This window comes from Centruroides vittatus, unplaced genomic scaffold (genome assembly GCF_030686945.1).
Source record: "Centruroides vittatus isolate TY-2023 unplaced genomic scaffold, ASM3068694v2 contig_18, whole genome shotgun sequence".
Lineage (NCBI taxonomy): Eukaryota > Metazoa > Arthropoda > Arachnida > Scorpiones > Buthidae > Centruroides > Centruroides vittatus.
The window spans coordinates 6,731,827-6,751,956 of NW_027121101.1; the positions used below are offsets into that span (position 1 = coordinate 6,731,827).

Below are 20,130 nucleotides of genomic sequence, written 5' to 3' on the forward strand. Positions count from 1 at the left end.
CGTAAGTACCAGTTACTATCCGTATCTGATGTCCGCCATGATCGGTGAGTGGAGGTGATTGGCTTTTGACTGATGCAAATGAATCCGTAAGAAAGATCTCACAATGTTCTCTACCAAATTCCGCCCATAGACAGATAAATAAGATCGTCGAAGAATTATAACAACGTTTAAGCAGGTGACTTTATTATAATTTGCCAAAATAATATCATTAAGCCTATCTGTCAACTTTTACAGGTCAAATATATGAGATTGAGGTTACTGTTTATTTATATTTAATTGGAAGTATGTTCATATTTACCAGTAGCAACAAAAGACAACGTAATCATAGTCTAAGGAATTCCACGTTTGCCTTATTTATATGAAATGAACAACAATGAAGACGGATAATATCTACAAATTTCAGGAGTTCCTTCCTGCCATACGATTATCATTAAGCTTATGTGTTTCCCAGAAGCCAAATTCCATAGATCTATCAAATATGGTGCTTTGGAATTCATAATTATTGCCTTGAGATAATAATAAATTAAAATAATGTCAGACTTAACGCTGGAAGAGCGTATGAAACGTCTGGAACAATTACTTTTGGGTGGTCCTTTGATGTTGAATGGAAAAAGTTTTAGTATTGAAACATTATTGGATGCATTGGTTGTTCTGTATGATGAATGTGTCAACTCTTCACTACGGAAAGAAAAGACCATCTCGAATTTTATCGACTATGGTAAGTATTTTTTATTCTTATAATAGGATGATATGAATAAAACATCAACTTGTTATATATAATAAATCAATTGATATATGAGAATGTCATCAAATTACATATTTTTATTAATTGATCAAATCTGATTGAATTTTACTTCTATTTAAAAACATTAAATAAATTGATAAATATAGAATATAATATGATTTTACTATTGATTTTTTTTTTTTTTTTTTATTGATATAAAAGATTTAAAACTTTTACTATAACAGTAATTTGCTTTGTGTTAAATATAATACTAAATGTTTATTAGTTGTATGTGTTTATTCTTATTTGTTAAAATTATAATATTGCTTAGATTTTTGTTATACATATTTTTATAAAAATATAAAAATTGAAGCTTATGTTTCAGTTTGTTTTTTTAATAGTTTTTAATTTTATTGATAAATTTTATACAACCAAGAATTTGATTAAGTTCTATTAGCGTATTTCTCCTACTTTTATTTCATGATAAATCAAAATCAATGTTTGAATTTTTTAAAATCTTTTGGCAATATTATGTAATTTAAAAAAAAATGAATGTCATAGTTTTAATTTCTTTAAAAATGTCCAACTGTTCTATAAATTCAATAGAAAGATCTATTTTTAATTAGAAGGTATACAGTTCAAAATAGATACTAACAAGATTAAATTATTAATTCAATATTATCAGTTATTATTTAATAGTATTTTCAGAATTATATGTTAAAATGTGAATATAAATAAGCTATAATTAACAGAATTGTAAGATTACTGGATTACAGAATAATTTGATAAAATTATCAATTAATTTAATAAATTGATTGATAATTATATGAATTTAGTAAAAAAATAGACATATTATTATATATTGAGAAATTTAGTGATTTTATGATTAAATAAATTGAAAAAATTAGTTAAGAAAGAACTAGAAAAGAAAAAAACTTTAAAACAATTTAAACCTGTGACAACTTAATGCAGTTGTTTCTCTCAGATTTATTTAATCTCGAGTTTTTTGGTTGATTGTTTTTTTTTGTACATGGGGAAACAAATTTTTTAATACATATTTTTAATGTTTTTATGTCTTATAGATTCAAGTTTAGATTTTATCATCATGTCAATACTATGAATCTATTCTGTGTAATTATTTTAAGTTTTGTTTAAATAATTTTTACTATATATTTCTGTCTTTTCTTAAAATTTGTTTATGTACATATTTTTAACTTTAATTTTTATTGTCCATCAATCAATTGGAAGTTTTGGATAAATGTGATTTCTGTTGCATGTTTCTGAAAAACTTTTTCTTTCAGAACATTTTTAACAAACTTTATCAGTGTCTTACATTTATTGGTCAGTGTTGATACTGTCTACTTGTTGGAAAGTGGTAGGCTTTTTTTTTAAGTACACGGTTCCTATACACCTGGAAAATCAGGGATTTTCATTAGTGTTTGGAAAAAGTCAGGGAATTTGTTTACTTGGTTGCCTTGTTGATTTTGTTTGCTGATAGTATGGCTGACCAAGTGTAGCTGTCTGCAGGCGGTAAGAAATATTGTGGTACAATGCAACTTATGAAAAAGAGATGCACAATATTTTACAAAAATTATAGGACACAAAATATAATAATTAATATTTTTTATTTGTATTAAGGCAAGCCTTGTTACAGGGGGTTAATATTGGAGTAGATTAAAAGTTTACAATTGTTGATTAACCATTAATCTATTTCATTTTTTTTACTTGAGTACTATTAGTAGGAATACATGAACATATAGTAATATATATATTTGTTTGTTTACATTTAATTCATTTGCTTTTTTTAACAAAATAGTTAATTTACAATAATTTTATATCAATTAGTTTCATAGTTTTTTAACTCATTGGTAATTTGCTTAAAGAAATTATTTATTATATACATTTGTTTCTTTGTTAGGTTACTTAATTTAGCTCTAAAATCTTGATTTTGATTTGTGTGTAATATCTCCATGATTTCATATTTTTGACGGTATTTTTCAAATCTTTCACAGTATAGGACACAAAATATACAAGCATACAACAATATCAATTGTTATTTTTAAATGTTAAAATACTTTTAGATTTTAAAACTGCTGTATTAATTATGCGGTATTATAAGTTTGAGAGAAAAATCTAATACTCTTAATAATCTAAAGTTGATAAAAAATTTTTTAAAATGTATTGGGACAAATTTAATAAATTTATACTTTTGTACATGGATTATACAGAATTTTTTAATAATAATTAATGGCTATTTTCTTTTTCAAAGCCATAAAGTTTTGCAGTTATCAGTTAACAGAATAAATTATTTTTATTTAATAAAACATTTTAGTTTTCTGTAGAGAAGACATGTCATAATTCTGTCTTTCTTATTTTATTTTTAATTTTACTAATCCATTAATTATAAAAAAATATATAAACTGTTAATTAGAAAAAAATAACCAGTTAAAAAGTTGGTGACATGAGAGTCAGAGAATTTGTAGTGTTGGTCAGGGAAAGTCATGGAATTTTAAACAAAAATTTGAGTAGGAACCCTGTAAATATAACGAAACTACACGAAGAAGCTTTAAAACTATCTTATTATATTAAACTGATAAAAGTAAATAAACAAAAGATATGCTAGATATTTAATTGTTAATGTCTTGTATTTTGATACATTTAAACATATTGTCTTCAAGAGAACAAATGGAATAGAATAAATGCCTTGAATATGATATCTTTGATTTTTCAATGCATTTCACATAAATATAGCATTATAATCATATATCAATTAGCATGATAATGCAATACAATATTAAAATAAAAATTCAAAACAATAATAGGATGATAACATAAATAATAATAATAATAATATGAACAATCAGAAATAATAAGAACATATACAATAGAACTGTTTCAAATTTTATTTTAAATTTGCTTAAAAATACTTTTTAAACAGAAATGAAAATAATATAACTTTTCATTCAATAATCGATATTTAACAATGTTCCATTACATTGTCGTGAATTAGGCTTATATAGTATCTATTTATTTAGATATTTGTATAATGTAGCCTGCTTCATCCATTCTGTTATGTAAAACAAAAATATATTTTGTGATTTCCAGGAACAAAATCAGAGCTACAAATATCTTACTGTACTAAAATTCATTGAAGTCTTACAGTACAACCTGTGTATTACAAAAAAATTTGATCCTCAACAGAATTGGGAAATAATATACAAATAATAACATTCTAACCTTGAAATTCTCCTAGCTGATAAAAGTTCAGAAAAACAAATGCTTTCGGTCTAATCTAAGACCCATGTATTGATAGTACTTTTCAGAACTTGCTGTTTGTTGCAGATAACTGTGTAAGCAGATTACAAAATCCATGTTCTAAGTGGTCCAAAACTGTACATAAAATGACACTAAATTTTGTATATTTTCTAATGTAATTATTTTGATTTATACATATGTAATGAAATGTGTAAAATTTTTGATAGGATATAGTTGAAAAAATTTTTAAGTCCATTTTCCAGTTATAGTCAAGGATTTCTGTCTAATTAAGCAGGAACTTTTCTTAAACAGGAACATTTATACAGAAAGAATTTAGACTTGAGATTAAACTTCTGACATGGGAAACTTCTTAAAATGAAAAATATCAAATGGAAAATTATGTATAATTTGATATAACAGAGAAACTAATTGTTACAATACAATTTGATAAGCTTTATATATCTCCTCCAATTGGTAGTTTGAAATAATTATGTAATACATTAGCTTTATTTAGAACAACGAATCATATTTTTAATGTTTAGGATCATGATAATCCAGATAGGATGTGTTGTATAGTCTTATGCAAGATATGGCATTTTCTACAAATGTCATTATTATTATTCCTTTCAACTTTCATCAGGGAAATGCCTATTTTTTTTACTAGCTATAAGATTTTTGAGTTTTGTTCAAATTCTATTTTCAACAAAAATATATTTAGACTATACCTATGCATATTCTAAATTATTTGTATTTATTTGATGCAATACCTTTGATATTTAATTTTTTTTAAAAAATTAATAAGATTAAGACTTTTACATTTAATGTTATCTCCAAAAGCTCTTATATTTGACTGAACTATTATAAGTCTTAAATATTTTTGACCTAACATTGCAGGCCTCATATTCATCTTTCTTTTTCTACTTTTTAAGACATTGTTCTAATTGTACTACTACTTATCTTTAAGTGATAACAAAGAAGCAATTTTTTTTCTAAATGAAGCATATGTAATACATATTCTTGAGTCTGCTTCTTTTTCCTACATGTAATGTATATGTAATGCAAGATTTTGTGATCATTAAATAATAAACTTTTAGATTTCTTTAAATTAAAAATTTAATTTTTAAAAATATTGAAGACCAAATACAAATAAAAATTTGTTGTCTTTACACATCCTTTACAACCACAGGAACACAATTAACATGAATAGAGTCGACTTTTCTTTTCAGGCTTTTCTCTGCTTACAAATATGTAAGTTGATTAAAAAGTCCCTCTGGCACTTGATTTAATTTTTTTTAATCTGTAAATCTCAACAATAGTTTTTCTAGTATGAGTGTTTAATCAAGTCTCAGTGAAGATTACAAGGGTCTTTATGATTTTTATTGCTCTAGTTTTTCTCAATTTGTTCCAGGTTTTTCTAAGCTGTTGTAGCAATTTTTCTTTAAATTTGGAAAATGTTTAGTAATATTTCATTAACAACATTAACTCCAGGACCAGTTTTATATTCAGTAATTATTTTGCTTTTATTTACAATATATACAAGGTGCAGTCAAAAAGTTCCAAGACTCAGACTGTTGTGACACAAGGGAGTGCTGCATAGTCATGAGCATGCAGTGAGAGATGCACATGGTTTTCATGAATCAGGGACTATTCCAAGCTTGGCAGGAATGCTGGAATTGATGCATCATCGTAGAAGGGGACTATTTTGAAGATGATGACTGTCAAAGTTAAATAAAGTATATTGTGTTCTTTTTATACACCCCGTCTCAGAACTTTTTGATTGCATCTCATACACCAAAGTACTTTGTTGTTGTATATAGTTTTAGCTCTAAAAACATATTATCATTTGCTGAATTTATTAGTGTGTCATTTCAATATAAAGTGAAATCCCATTTTTAATGTTTCTCAGTTTAACATTAATTCTGATTAGGCATTCATTTTTATGGAGAACTAGTTGAGACTACTAAAAATGATTAAATTTGGGTTTCAATTTAGTGTTTTTAGGTTTTACACTAAACTTTGATTTTAAAGAGCAATTTTTTTTTTTTTCATCAGCATATCAAAAGATGATTTTGACTTACTGTTTATAAGATAGAAGATACAATGCAATTTTTGGTCCCAAATTTTGCAGCGCTCCTTGATTTATGGGAGCAAACACTTATTCACTCTTTTAGAATTTAATCTACAAACTTATTCCATTTTTTATAATTTCAACTTTACTGTAATAAAAGTTAAAGAATAAAGTCTTGAAGATAACTGCCTGTGTTTGACTGAACAAAAAATATCTAGATAAAATACAAACAAGCAAAAAAAGTTAAAAAGACAAAGACAATAATTTATTGAAATGAAAAAGTCCAAAAACTAGATGTAATAACAAAAAATTTAAATCCAGTAAAAAAGAAAATGGAATGTTTATTAATGGAATGACCATTTTCAATCATGTATAATGGCTGTTTTCAGCTTTCTGTTCCATTTATTATATTCCATTCTAGAACCTGAAGATAACTGTTATACTTGGTTGAAAACATTTAATCTGTTAATAAATGTTCAATTTTTTTAAAACTGGATTTAAGGTTTTTTGGTATTAATTTTAATAATTTATTGAGAAAACATAATAATAGTGTTAAGAGATATGTAAAGAAAGAATTACAATGCAAAAGATATTAAATATAAAGAATACAATGCCAAATACACAGAGTATAAAAAAATACACAAAAATTTTTAGAATATATAGTAAGAATATAATAAGAATATAAATTAAATAGTAAACATTTAAGATTAAAAACTGTAAAAACCACAAGACAGATGTTTGCATTTGTTTTTAAAATAGTTAAAATCATGAAATAAAATATTTTCTACCAGATAAGTATAGTATTTTGAATCCGATAGTAAAAGAAGATTCTTAAATTTGAAAGAAGTAAAAGAAGATTCTTAAATTTAGGGATTGATAAACAAGTATTATTTCTAGTTAACTGGGGTTCAAGTACATTTAGTAGTGGAGAGGCAACCATTAAAAAATTTAAAGTATAAGATGGTTAAAATACACAATATAATGAAAGATAGAGGGTGCATTAATTCTTGATCTAACCACTTTGCTGAAAGTGGTAAGTGGACAATTTATTAAAAAAGAAGATATACTTTGTTGAGTAGTAGTTATTATTATTATTTATTTATTTTTTTTTTGTAAGAAAGTTGGTGTATCATTACACTAAATGAGTAAGCAATAAGCACTTATAGATTAGAAATTTGTAAAGAATGAAAATCTAAGAAAGAACAACATGTGATGATAGAATAATGACAGTGACATTAAATCACACCTTTTTTATTGACCAAGTTTTAACTATCTTATAAATATGTTTTGAAAATATTAATCATTACTTAAATAATATGCCAAGATCAGAGATTGTATCTATGTATTTAATATGATTGCTGTTAATGTAAATTGGATTTACAGAGGTATTCCTTATTAATGCAAAACACTTCATTTCCATTTTATGAAAGTTAATAGATGAAAAGACTCACTAGTCTTGTTAAAATGTCTGTTTGTAAAAGTGTCTGATCAGTATTTATTAATTTCATATTGTCAGTGTATAAAATTACATGAGAGGATATGTTAACCTTTCAGCAGTGGGAGAGTCAGGTATGGTTCTATCCCTTAGTAGTGGAGAATATACCCGAAAAATTTTTAAAGTATTTTTTCACGCAATTTTTCTCATTTCCGTTTTAGAAAAAGTATTTGTAAACAGTTATGTCTAGTAAAGAAAAGTCTTTTTTTATTGTTACATAATTCATTTTTTATGTGAATTTTTTTTTTGCGGTAGTTTTTGGCTAGATTCTGGTGATACCCCCAAAAGAATTTAACGTATATATACGTCCCTCACCACTGCCACACGATCGCCCTCGACGTATATATACATCCCTCACTGCTGAGTGGTTAATACTACTACTAATAATAATTTTGTAAGAAAGAAAAAGTAAACTACTAACAACAAAGCCCCAAGATATTCCACAAATAGGAGAAAAAGGAGAAAAGTAAAATTAAAAAATTTAATGGTAATTAATCTAAGTAAGAAATGATTATTTAACCAATTTAAAATGCAGGATGAATATCAAAATATTTCTCAAAATGTTGATTAATTGTGGGAGGGAATATCAAATCAAAGGTCTGTTTAATATCAATGTGGACACCATAAGATGCATTTTTTACACTCAAAGTTGTCAATGATAAGGGATTGTAGCTGCAGAAGAATAGTACATTTCAGCTGATACTGTAAACTACAGTGTTGATGGGGAAATTTTAGCTTCCTTTGATAGATGGATAAAAAGCAATAGCTATAGTACTTGAAAACTTTAACATTGTTGAAGATATAGATGTTGAATATCATATTCAAAGTTTTAAAAAGGTGCAGAACACACAACAGAAAATAAATAGAAAAAACAAAACAGTGTTGGGTTATATATCAATATTTAAAATATGTGATGCTGGAAAAGTTAAAAAAAAAAGTTGGCAAGGGCTTTTGTACTACTTTCTCAGCACTCAACAGGAGGTCAAGGAGACCAGGAAGTCTGATAATTTTCTATTATAATCTAAAAGTTAGAAAAAAAGACAAAAGCCTTATTTTTGTGGATAGGGGTGATTTTATTTTTTATTTTTAAATACTTCTAAATGCCAGTAACAAGTAAAATTATCATTAAGTCTGATCTCACTTGAGATTATGACTCCCTACCCCTTCTAACTTCCTCCTCAACTTATAACCTCCAAAATGCCTTTTTTGTTTTTGGAATCTGGACCTTAAAATGTCAAGAAATGCAAAAATTTTGGAAGATCAAATTTGACTTGTTATAATATTTTTCTGTTTTATGTCAACTGGGAAAGTAATATTGATAGCAATGCTTCTTACCATAATATATTATAGAGTTCTTAATTTGTTATTAGAATTAACATTTTTCATGATATTTTGATTTTTTTAAAATTGTTTCTACATACCACATTTCCTCAGTTAAATCCTGGGATTCAAATAAATTCCAGTCTTCAAATGAGCCCTGAGGAATGAAGGTGGCATTAAAAATAAATCCTTTTCTCCCTTTTTTTTTTACTCTTTCCACCCTGTGGAGCAATAAGAGGGTCTTTTTTTCAAGCCCATCATAGGTTCAGCTAAGCATAAAATGAGATGGCCAGATAGTGAGGAACAGAGCCTGACAAATCCAGGATAAACCACTTCTGGAAAATTCCTGGTGGTTTTTTTGACCTTCCTTGATTTGATTCTGAGTCTCCAGAATAATAGGCTAATATCTTAGATGGTGAATTTGGTTAACTATGACAATTCATAATTATTTCAAACATTGTAGCTGTAATCTGTAAATTAAGATAATTATTGCTTTTAATTTTTACCTAGTTATCTCCTATTGCAAGGTAATAAATCTCAGCTTCAAAAAAATTCTGGATCTTCAAATAAAACCTAATGTTTTAGAAATAAATTGTCTGGAGTTTAGTTGAGGAAATATAGGCCTAGTATTCTCTAATTGTAAATGTTATTGAAAAGTAAAGGCCATAACCTATCTAAGATTATTATTTTAGTAACTAATGAGTGACAGTTTGTTTGGTAGGAAATTTTTTTCCTACCAAACAACATTAAAAAAAAATAAAATTGAGGTATATAATAAACTAACTCTAAGTTATCTTTCCTTTCCTTGTTAATAAGAAGATTGTTCATTTGATATTTTCTCAAACATCCTTTTCTAAGTGGTGATTTTTTTTTCCCAGGAGTTTTTTTCTTTTAGATTTGTTCTTCTTATTCTAACTTTTCTTCAGAAAGTCCTACTTTTTAAACTTTGAAACACAGTGGGAGCACTGACATTGTCAAGTTGTTTAAAATTTCATATTTCAAATCTTAAATTAATTAGTTCAATTCTCTTTTATTCTTTGAAAGTACATTTTTTTTCTCAATTTTTTATGCTTTTCAAACATCAGGTACTATCTTTTTCATTAATTTCTTACAAATTTTTTTTCTACAGATTGTAAATACGACTTTCAGTTTTTTCAAATAATATTTTAATATCATCCTACTTCTTTCTTTTTATAAAGCTACAGTATTTCTTTGATTGAAATCCAGGAGAGTTTATTTTTAAAACATACATGTGGTCTCAAAAAAACTCCAGAGGATAACAATGTGATGCAGAAACATTTCAGCAACCCAGTAAACCAGAACCCCTGGCAACTATCTGGATAGCTTACACAACAGTCAACAGATTTACTGATACCACTTCAATGAAAAATATATATCCGAATAAGGTGGTTGTTCTCTTCCTGTCAACTTTTTGTATATTTGCTTTCACTAATATACATAAACTTGGTTGAAATTGAGACTGGTAGTTGACAAAAGCTGTTTCTCCCCCATCAACATTGAAAGAATTCTACAGAAATTTATTTGTCACGGCCTACCATCACATGAATGGAACCTTTGAGCCTGATCCAAAGATTACAGAATTCACACTGCTTGATGATGAATAGGTCATTGTTTTTGACTTTGAGTCATTGTATCTATCTATCTGCCTGGAATGCTGCTTTTGCCTTCTTAGAAACTTCCTGTTAGGGCACATTAGCCTATTTCTTACTCTTCACAGGCAAGTTTTGAGCTGGTAAGCCTTGAGACATACTGTTCATTTTTCCATTATGATAGAACTACTTACTTACAAGGGAGAGGTGGGCAGTCCTCTATCCAGGACATTTCATGAGATGGTTTTTCAATTGTTGAAGTTTGTCCTGCTGAAATATAACACATGCATCCAAAATTATGCCAGGTATATAGACAAAAAAACCTGATACACAGAAATACTTGATGTTAACACCAACTCTTACAGATGAAAACTGTACCTGGAGCAGGAGAGTGTGAGGCCCATTTTTTGGATATTCTTATCAAATTTAAGGATGACAGAATTAAGACTAAAAGCTTTTTGGAAGCCTTCATACAACCCTCTATTTCTTGGATCTCATGTGATCTAATGCACTACAAGCTAATCACTTTCAAAGACTTTATTAGAAGGTTATATACCCACTGCCTTAACATTGTCAACAGACAGGAAGAGCTCTCTTACATTAAAACACTTGAGAGCATTTTGATTATCATCCTAGGATCATACAATCACTGATTGACAAATGACATAAAAATTAACCTTATTTTCACACCAGCAAATAATTTTAATGACAATACAAACTTTTTTACTTATCAATAGGTCTGCATCAGGTTGATGTATTCATACATTCTATTTTTAGAATATATGTGAGTTACATGAATGTTACATAACTAAAACTTTGGAATAAATTTGAAATTTACAAGCTAACAAATTACACATAATTATGTGTGATTTGGTAAAAATTAAAATGAAAGGTTTAGTTCAATGTTACAAATATAAATTTTCCTGAGTTGTTCTTTGTTCTTCATAAAAATATTGCGAGATGGGTATAACTTCACTCTGTCTTTGGAATTGAGACGTTTTCCTCTATTTGACACCTTGAATATTTCCAGGGTTTTGAGTGATCTGGCTTGTTCGGTAGAGACGGTATGCTTGATTGGTTTGGCTTGTACTAAGTTAGCTTTACACCTGTTTCAATGGCAAAGATTGAAAGAGCAGTGGTCAGTTTTTACTTTCCTGGCTGTTATGTATACATAATAAAGGAAAGTATTGGAATTGTTTGACCCTCTGACTCTTGAAAATCTCCATGTTTTGAGATCTCAATCCAAAAAAGTCAAAAAAGTGGCAAAAAATTCTGTGTGTGTGTGTGTGTTGGCATCTGTTTCATTTAATGTCTCAGGATGGGGTAAAGATTAAGTAACAAAATTTGGCATGGTGACTTATATATGAATGGCATTGATGCTATTAAATTTTGGTGGTTAAAGGTCAAGGGGTGGGGAGATAAAGGAAGTCGTGTGTATCTCCAGTAGGGCCAGACTTAATGATGATTTTATTCATTATTAATATTAACAGTTAATAACTTTTTTTTATAAAAAAGTATAAATGTATACTCACCCCTACCCTCAAAGTTAAGCTTTTTTCCATTTTATAGTAATTAAAAATATAAAAAGTTTTTTATAACAAAATCTCATAACAGATGGTTCTAAATGCAATTTTATTAAGTTATATTATAATTAAAATTATAAAAGTTGTTTTCTAAATAAGATCTCATAATAGCTGGGAAAGTTACGTAACTTGTTGCTGGAGTTTTTTTATGTCATATTTGTGTTCTTTTAGCCTTTTATTAAATGATTGTTGATGGACCCAATATATACAAGGTTATGATTAAATCCTTTCATCCTAAACCAGGACACCATACTATACACCCCTGGTGCTTGCAAAATATTCATCTCATCTTTATTATTGTATATCAGGGATTGTGCCAGTATGTCAGTGCAGCTCTCTTGTGTTCAGCAATTTCTCTGTATATATTCAATAGAGATTTTGATCTTATTCAACAATTATACATTTAAACAAACAACAACATTACAACCTGATACATTATAAACTACAAGCCAACTAATGCCAAATGTTATAGGGCTAGATATCTGCTATTATACTAATAAATTATGAAACAGTTTGGTACTAGAGGGAGACATTAGGTGCCATCTCTTAATACATTTAATAATTATAATTTTTAATTAAATAATTTAAATAATTTAGACTACTGGAAGAAAAGAATTGGCCTGGAGTGGGACTCAAACTTGCAACTCCTGCTTACCATCCAGATGCATTGCCAATTATGCTGGTTCAATCTCCTCTTCCAGTAAATATAAGTTTACATTACAACCATTGACGGTTATTACAGTGCCGGCTGGAGACGCATCCAGTGCCCACGTCCTGTAAACTCCTAAGGCACTCAACTGGCCATTGCAAACTTCAGCAAGGCATATATATAAACAAACAACATCATTACAAGGTTCTGTACAGTTGTATGTTTATTGTGGTGTTATGTAACTTCTTCACTAGCTTCTGTTAGTCTTTATAGAAAATTCATGTTCCTTCAGATGTACAGCCAATACTTTGCATCTCTTTTTTGCCAACAAATGGGTGGGTGACCTGACCTGACTTAGTGTACTATAGGTCTCGGTAGGGTGCCTGGTTTGTTTAGGTTCCAAAAAGTTAACAAAAGTATACTATTTTCTGTTGTTAAGAGAGATGTGTTTATTAAAGTAATCAATAATTAACTAAAAATTACAATTCAAAGTACTGTATGATGCATTAATATTAATTTTAGTTAAATGAGGCATTTTCTTTTTACAAAGTATTGTCATCTGAGCTTTTTTGTTGATTTTGGTCAGAAATATCAGTAACATTTTCATTTTTATCATAAAAAAAAACTTTATGGATGACAAAATAAAAATGTTATTGATCAAAAATTTGTTCTAGGTCTCCTAGTTTGTTCAATCAAGTATTGAGCAATTTTTCTTCATAATTTGTATTCAAATACTGAATTGTTTGCGTTTAGAACAGTTCAAGTACTGAGATACCACTGTATTTTGTTTGTCATTTTTACAAACGATTACTTACCTACAGTTAAAAAAGTTTAATAACACTTACCTAAAAACTTTTAAATAAACTTTACTAAATATGAATATTAATCTATAAAACAACACAGTGACAGTCTTAAATGCTACTGTCTGAAAGCAACGTCAACAATATCTGGTTGAAAGCTAGGACAAGGAAGAAGAAAATTCTTCTATCAGTTTTCATTAAAGTAAACCTGACGAAAGACACAAAACAAATTGAAAATTTCAATATTGTAAAATCCACGGGCAGATTTGAGATAACATGCAAGCTTACTTGAAGGAAAAAATATCGAATAACAGAGTTTGCACTTAAAAATCATGAAATTTTGTACGAACAATTTCCTGAATTCTCGAACCATGTTAGAGCAAAACCAGAAATCATGTTGTATGGGTGATATCCCCAATTTTCCAACCGTGTTAAAGTTCCATGTTGTATGACAGAAAGCTATACATGCAAATCTAACATGTTTTGTAAGTTGTCAATATTAGGTAAACCGGAAAGTAATGTCGTTTCTGCACATGTCAATACTTGTTTATCATTTATCATCTCATTGGGTACTTCAAAGCTGTGCAAAAGACATTTTAAGGTTAAAGTGACTTGTTTACTTGTAAATAATTAAATCTTAAATTTTTTTTTGCAATTTTGGGTGAAATGGCCAGCCAAATACCAGAAGAGGTACATATCCGGCATTGTATGCTTTTTGAGTTTCACAAGGGTAGTGATGCAACAGTTACTACCAAAAACATTTGCAATGTTTATCCAAGTGCATTAGACGTTCGTAAATGCCAAAGGTGGTTTTCTAAGTTCAGATCCGGTAATTTTGATCTTTCCAACTTGTATTGATCAGGAAGACCAACAACTTTAGACAATGATGTGTTAAGGGCGGAAGTGGAAGCAAATCCGTATCAGACAATCAAGGACTGTCTCAACTGTCAAACACTCTTAACCAACCTTGCTCAATCATCCAAGAACATTTGCAGCAGATTGGTAAAGTATGCAGAGCAGGTGTTTGGGTCCCACATAATCTGTCCATAGAAAACAAAGCTAACTGATCCACCACATGCAACTTATTGCTTCAACAGCACAATACCGAAGCAGTTTTTTTGATTGCTTGATCACTGGAGATGAAAAATGGATCCTCTATGATAATCCAAAATACAACAGGCAGTGGCTCTCTCTGAATGAATTGCCACAAAGTACTGCTAAGCCAGGTTTACATCCCAAAAAGGCGCTTTTGTGTGTTTGGTGGAGTATTCATGGAATCGTTCATTTTGAAGTGCTGAAACCTGGAAAAACTGTGAATGCAGACCTTTACTGTGAACAACTGGATCAAGTAAATCAATGTTTAATTGAAAAGTGTCCAGCGATTGTCAACAGAAAAGGCGTTATTCTGCAACACGATGATGCAAGACCACACTGTGCAAGACAAATCCTGGAAAAAATTAATAAATTGGGGTGGGAGGTATTGCCTCACCCACCATACTCGCCTGACATTGCACCATTGGATATCCATTTATTCTGATTGCTACACTTTCTATGTGACAAAAAATTTGAAAATTTGGATGATATCCGAAATTCCATCTCTGGATATTTTGCTCAAAAACCAATTGATTTTTATCAATCCGGCATTGAAAATTTGTGCACTAAATGGCAAAAGATTGTTGATAACCAAGGTGATTACATCATTAATTAAAAATAAAAACAAGTTAAAAATTTATTTGTTTGATTTTAATGTAAAAAACGACATTACTTTCCAGTTGCCCTAATATATTCCTCCTTAATTTGTTCACTTTCTGTGGCAGCTATATACTCCTTTAGTTGTGCATTGTATGTAGATTTTTTCATTATTACAAAAGATCTATTTTTATCTGCTTTTAATGTGATAATTTGATTATCTTTTGAGCCATTTTTTGCTTTCAGATAAGTCATGACAAAATTGTATATCCTGTGGCCTAGTTTTCATGTTTCTTATTTGGGATACCATCATTCATCTATAAAATTCTTTTGACTTTCTTTCATATCCAATACTAGTTTTTCAATATTTGGAAGTACATATTCTGGTTTCAGATTGACAGTCTTCGGTGAGTCCCTTTCTAATCGTTTCTGTAAAACAGTTCAGAGGTGAGGAGATGTTTCAATAAATTTGAGTCATACCTGCATACTTGACAGGCCATTGCTTTTGCTCTAAGAATATCCATTTTAATTTTTTAACATATTTATTAATCAGTGAGTTAGAAACCTTTTCCTGTAAGGTTACAACTCTCTTGTTCAAATTATATAAAAAATTAGATCTTTGGTAAATAGATGATTTTCAAATTGAATTAAGTTGTTGAGTTTAGAGTACATCAATCTTCTTGTTGTTTGTATGGCCTTCCTGAGGTATATTCACCTCAATTTCAGAAGAGATTCATACCCATTGGGAAGGTGGAACTGGAAAATGGACCTGATTGGGAATCTGATTGATTTAAATTTTACCAAATCATTCATCATTATATATTATGTTAATTTTGTATGGAATACAGTTCTAAATTTCAAAATTGTCTTGAAGTTTGAATTTTGTAACATTCATGTTAGAACACTCATATATTCTAAAAATAGTGCTTAAATACATTGACCTGATGCAGGCCTATTAATAGGTCAAAAAGGTTTGTATATTAATTTGTAAAATTATTTGCTGGTGTAAAAATAAGCTTATTTTTTCTCATTTGTCAAAAGTTTGTTAAGTTTCAAATTTTATAAAAATAAAAAATAAAATCATATTTTAAACTTCTTTATTTAAGAAATTAACATTTTATTTAATTTTTAGTACTTTTATAAAAATGGTTTTAAACTACATTTCAATTCAATATGATTTTCTTACTTGTTAAAATATTTTGTAACTAGAATTAAAAAATATTTTTGTTGTTATTTATTTGTTTTATTTAAAAACAAAGTTATTGAATAATAATTTTTAACCTTATATTTCAATGATTTGTTATAAAATAAAATATATATATATATATATATATATATATATATATAAATATGAAACTTAGAATTTTTATTGTAAGCATTATTTCTATTGAAAATTTTTTGAATTTTAAAATGACCATTTTTATAGCAAAATTGGAAATGTTCATTAAAAGATAACAATTGTATTTTTCATTGCTTTTTGCCCTTAGTTACATGAAATTTTTGTAATGCCATATTCACTGGTGTGATAAGCCCTAAAATTTAAATAAAATATCACAAAAATTTAATAACAATTATGTTTATTAATTTTTATATCATGTAATGTATAATTTCACACATTAACTTTACTTGGAACAATTGTGTAATTGACATGTTAAGTTTTCAAGCTACTGGAATACAACAATTTTCATTATTCGTTATAGAAAATAAAATTTTTAAAAATGCTTTGTTCTAAAATTATATTGAACAGATTTTTAAGAATTTAAAATTATGTCTAGTAAATTTTATTTATTTTTAAAAAGTTAATAAACCATGATGAAATAATAGAATGTAAAACCCAAAAACAAATACTTGAAAGATTATAAGAGTCAAGAAGCTGAGATGAAAAGTCACAAAAACATTTTATCTGTACACAGTTTTGACTCCTATAATCTTTTCAAGTGCTTGTTTTTGGGTTTTATATTTTACTTATATGGAGTTGTTTATATCAAAACAGATAAAGTAATAAATAGCATCAGCTTTACTTTTACATTTTATAGAGATAAACTTGAAATTATTTATAGTTATCTTAAGGATTTTGGATAATAGAAATATCTGTAATCAGAGATTATTTTTAAGTTATAAAATTGATTTTATAAGATTTTAAAATTTATTTTCATTTATTGATTTTTTTTATTAAGTTATTTTCATAATAAAAAATTAGTATTCTTGGAAGAATAAAATAGTTTTCTTATTATCAACTTATAAATAAAAATATGTACAGTACACTTCATGTTAATATATAATTATAAACAATACTGCCTTTTGGAATTCAGAGACTTAAATGATAACAAAAATAACACTTTAACAATAACAAAAATTAACATTTCTTTCAACATCACATTGACTTCTTCTTCAGACCATATAGAATATATTAGAAATTTTTTTAATATTAAAATATATTTAATTAAATGTTCCGTTACTGGTTTTGTTGTGGATTTTAAAGAATTAAAAGCTATTGGCTTTTTTCTAGTAACATATCAAAAAAGGAGCAGTTGTTGATACAGGCTTTATTGATGGAGGAAATGCATTTTGGGTCTTAATGATCCCTCTTCAGTCCTTATACTTTACAAAAAGAAAATAGATAAGGATTAAAATTAAAATATATGTTTAATGTATTATATATTGCCTGAAAAAGACAATGCAATATCAAAAGTAATTGCTAATTTTTATTATTATTGTTAAAGTATCTTAACATGGAAAGACAGTATTGTTTATAATTATACTAGCAGGTAGGCCCAGCATTGCTTGGGCAAAAGTAACGGTAGCGAAGATTAAGATTATTACGTTATAGTTAACCTTACCCGTTTTCACAGAATGCAAGAATTGGGTTCCCCTGTTTCTAGACTAATTAGAGAATTGTTAGATGGGTCTAAAAATATGTTCAATTTCCCACAAAAACGAAAAAAACTGCATCTGCGTCTTGCACGTTGCTTTCTCTTAACAATTTCCTTGTTACATAACACTTCTATTGTTGACACTTCCATTGTTACTTAACACTTCCATTGTTGATGGAAGTGTTAAGACTTAATCCTGTCCCTCTCCCCCGTGAGGAGGAATTTCGAAAAATCTCTTCTTAGTGTGCGTTCTCGTGACGTACCCTAACTGTGTACCAAATTTCAACTTTCAACTCCTTACCGTTTGGGCTCTGCACTTATTATTATTATCATTATTATCAACTCGTCTCGATTATATATATAGATAATCAACTCATTTAATAGATGTGAGAATAGTTTAATTTAAAAAAGGAAAAATAAAGATATATTAAAATTATATACAGGGTGGGCCAACGAAAACGAAACGGCAGAGTGTTCGTGTTCATCCAAGCAAATCGCTCGGACAGGTCGATTTATTCTCGAGGGGACATCTTATGCAATAAAGTTTTTGCGAATCTGAATATTAACTAAACAAACATTTATTTCGAAAAAAATGTTTGTTTAGTTAATATTCAGATTCGCAAAAACTTTATTGCATAAGATGTCCCCTCGAGAATAAATTGACCTGTCCGAGCGATTTGCTTGGACGAACACGAACACTCTGCCGTTTCGTTTTTGTTGGCCCATTCTGTATATTAATTTAAAAACATATATATATATATATATTTTAAATTAATAAACTAATTTTAATAATACATATAAATAGGTTTTACTGTATTAATAAGTTATGTGGAACACTCTTGGTTCCATAAGAACGTGTTCAATTTAGACTGCTGGCTTGAAAAAAGTCCTGTTAGTATCCATATGGCAGAGACAAAAAAAAAAAATTAATGTACAATTAACACTCAATGGCTGATGTAGGTCCAGAAATACATTAAAATACAGATCTGATCCACAACAATGAATGCAGACAAAAGCAGCCAACTATTTTTTCCATAGCTAAAAAATATGTTGATAATTGGCTATAAATTTGACTATAATATTTTAGTGCAAAAATGGACACTGAACTAGCCAATTTGGCACAAAGTAGCTAAATATGGTAATCCTGGGCTATGTTCAGTAATGCAGAATTTTTGCTAAGTCTAGTTATGCTACGTTGTTTAACTCGTTTCCAACTACGCTTGCTCCTCCCACTGCTAGAATTCTAGCTAGTTCCGTCAGCTTTTTTTATCTATGCTAACTTTTACTAGTGACGTGATTGTTTTTGTCTCATCATACAATTTGCAAGATGGCTGCTCATGTTGGACTAAATGTATTTTATTATACAATCACAAAGTGGATTAAATGTGTACTCATTCTAAAATGACTTTGAAATGTGAAATTATCATATGTCGGTATAACAGATTCCGAATACATTTTAATAAAAGATAATGGTCCATTTCGTTGATTACAATTAATAATTGCTTCATTAATTTCATCACAATCTGATGCAGCTTTCATTTGAATAATTGTATTAGTTACTTCATCCTTTTCGACCAGTTCATTTTCGACAATTGTTGCAATCAGAATTTTAACTCCTTCCATCATTTTGCCCAGTTGTCTAACTAGGAATAATTGTTCAATGATGCTCAGAACATTCTTAGCTCCACCCACTAAGCCACTCAGAATTCTAACTTAGGTGTTCTGCATTATTGAACATGGCCCTGGTCTTTAGGAAGAAATTATGCCTGAGACTATTGGTGGTCAGGAATGTAGAAAATCTCCTAAAATGCCATTAAGGATGTTTGTCATAAATTTTCTTATCAGTTAAAAACTGATAAGACCTTAAAACAGAATGACTCAACAGTTAGATATTTTCAGAAATTTTTCTAATTTTTAACTTAAAATCACAAAGTTCAAAGTAGAGAGGTGTATCTTGGACACCTCTCTACTTTGAACTTTGGATATCATTTTGCCCAAGATACAGAGTATCATAAACATGTAAAAGTTCAAGGATTTCCAGTTCTGTGTGAAAGTATTCAAGAT

General features: G+C 28.4%; 1 protein-coding gene across 7 annotated transcripts in view; it reads left to right on the forward strand.

The window, feature by feature from the left end:
* Positions 1–20,130, forward strand: part of LOC136969637 (serine/threonine-protein kinase Genghis Khan-like) — a 190,014-nt gene continuing 169,884 nt past the window's right edge. For all 7 annotated transcript variants that reach the window (XM_067263897.1, XM_067263901.1, XM_067263898.1 and 4 more), the window contains exon 1: positions 1–718. In XM_067263897.1, coding sequence (XP_067119998.1) covers positions 532–718 — 187 coding nt within the window. In that variant the 5' untranslated portion in view covers positions 1–531. The remainder of the gene's footprint in view (positions 719–20,130) is intronic.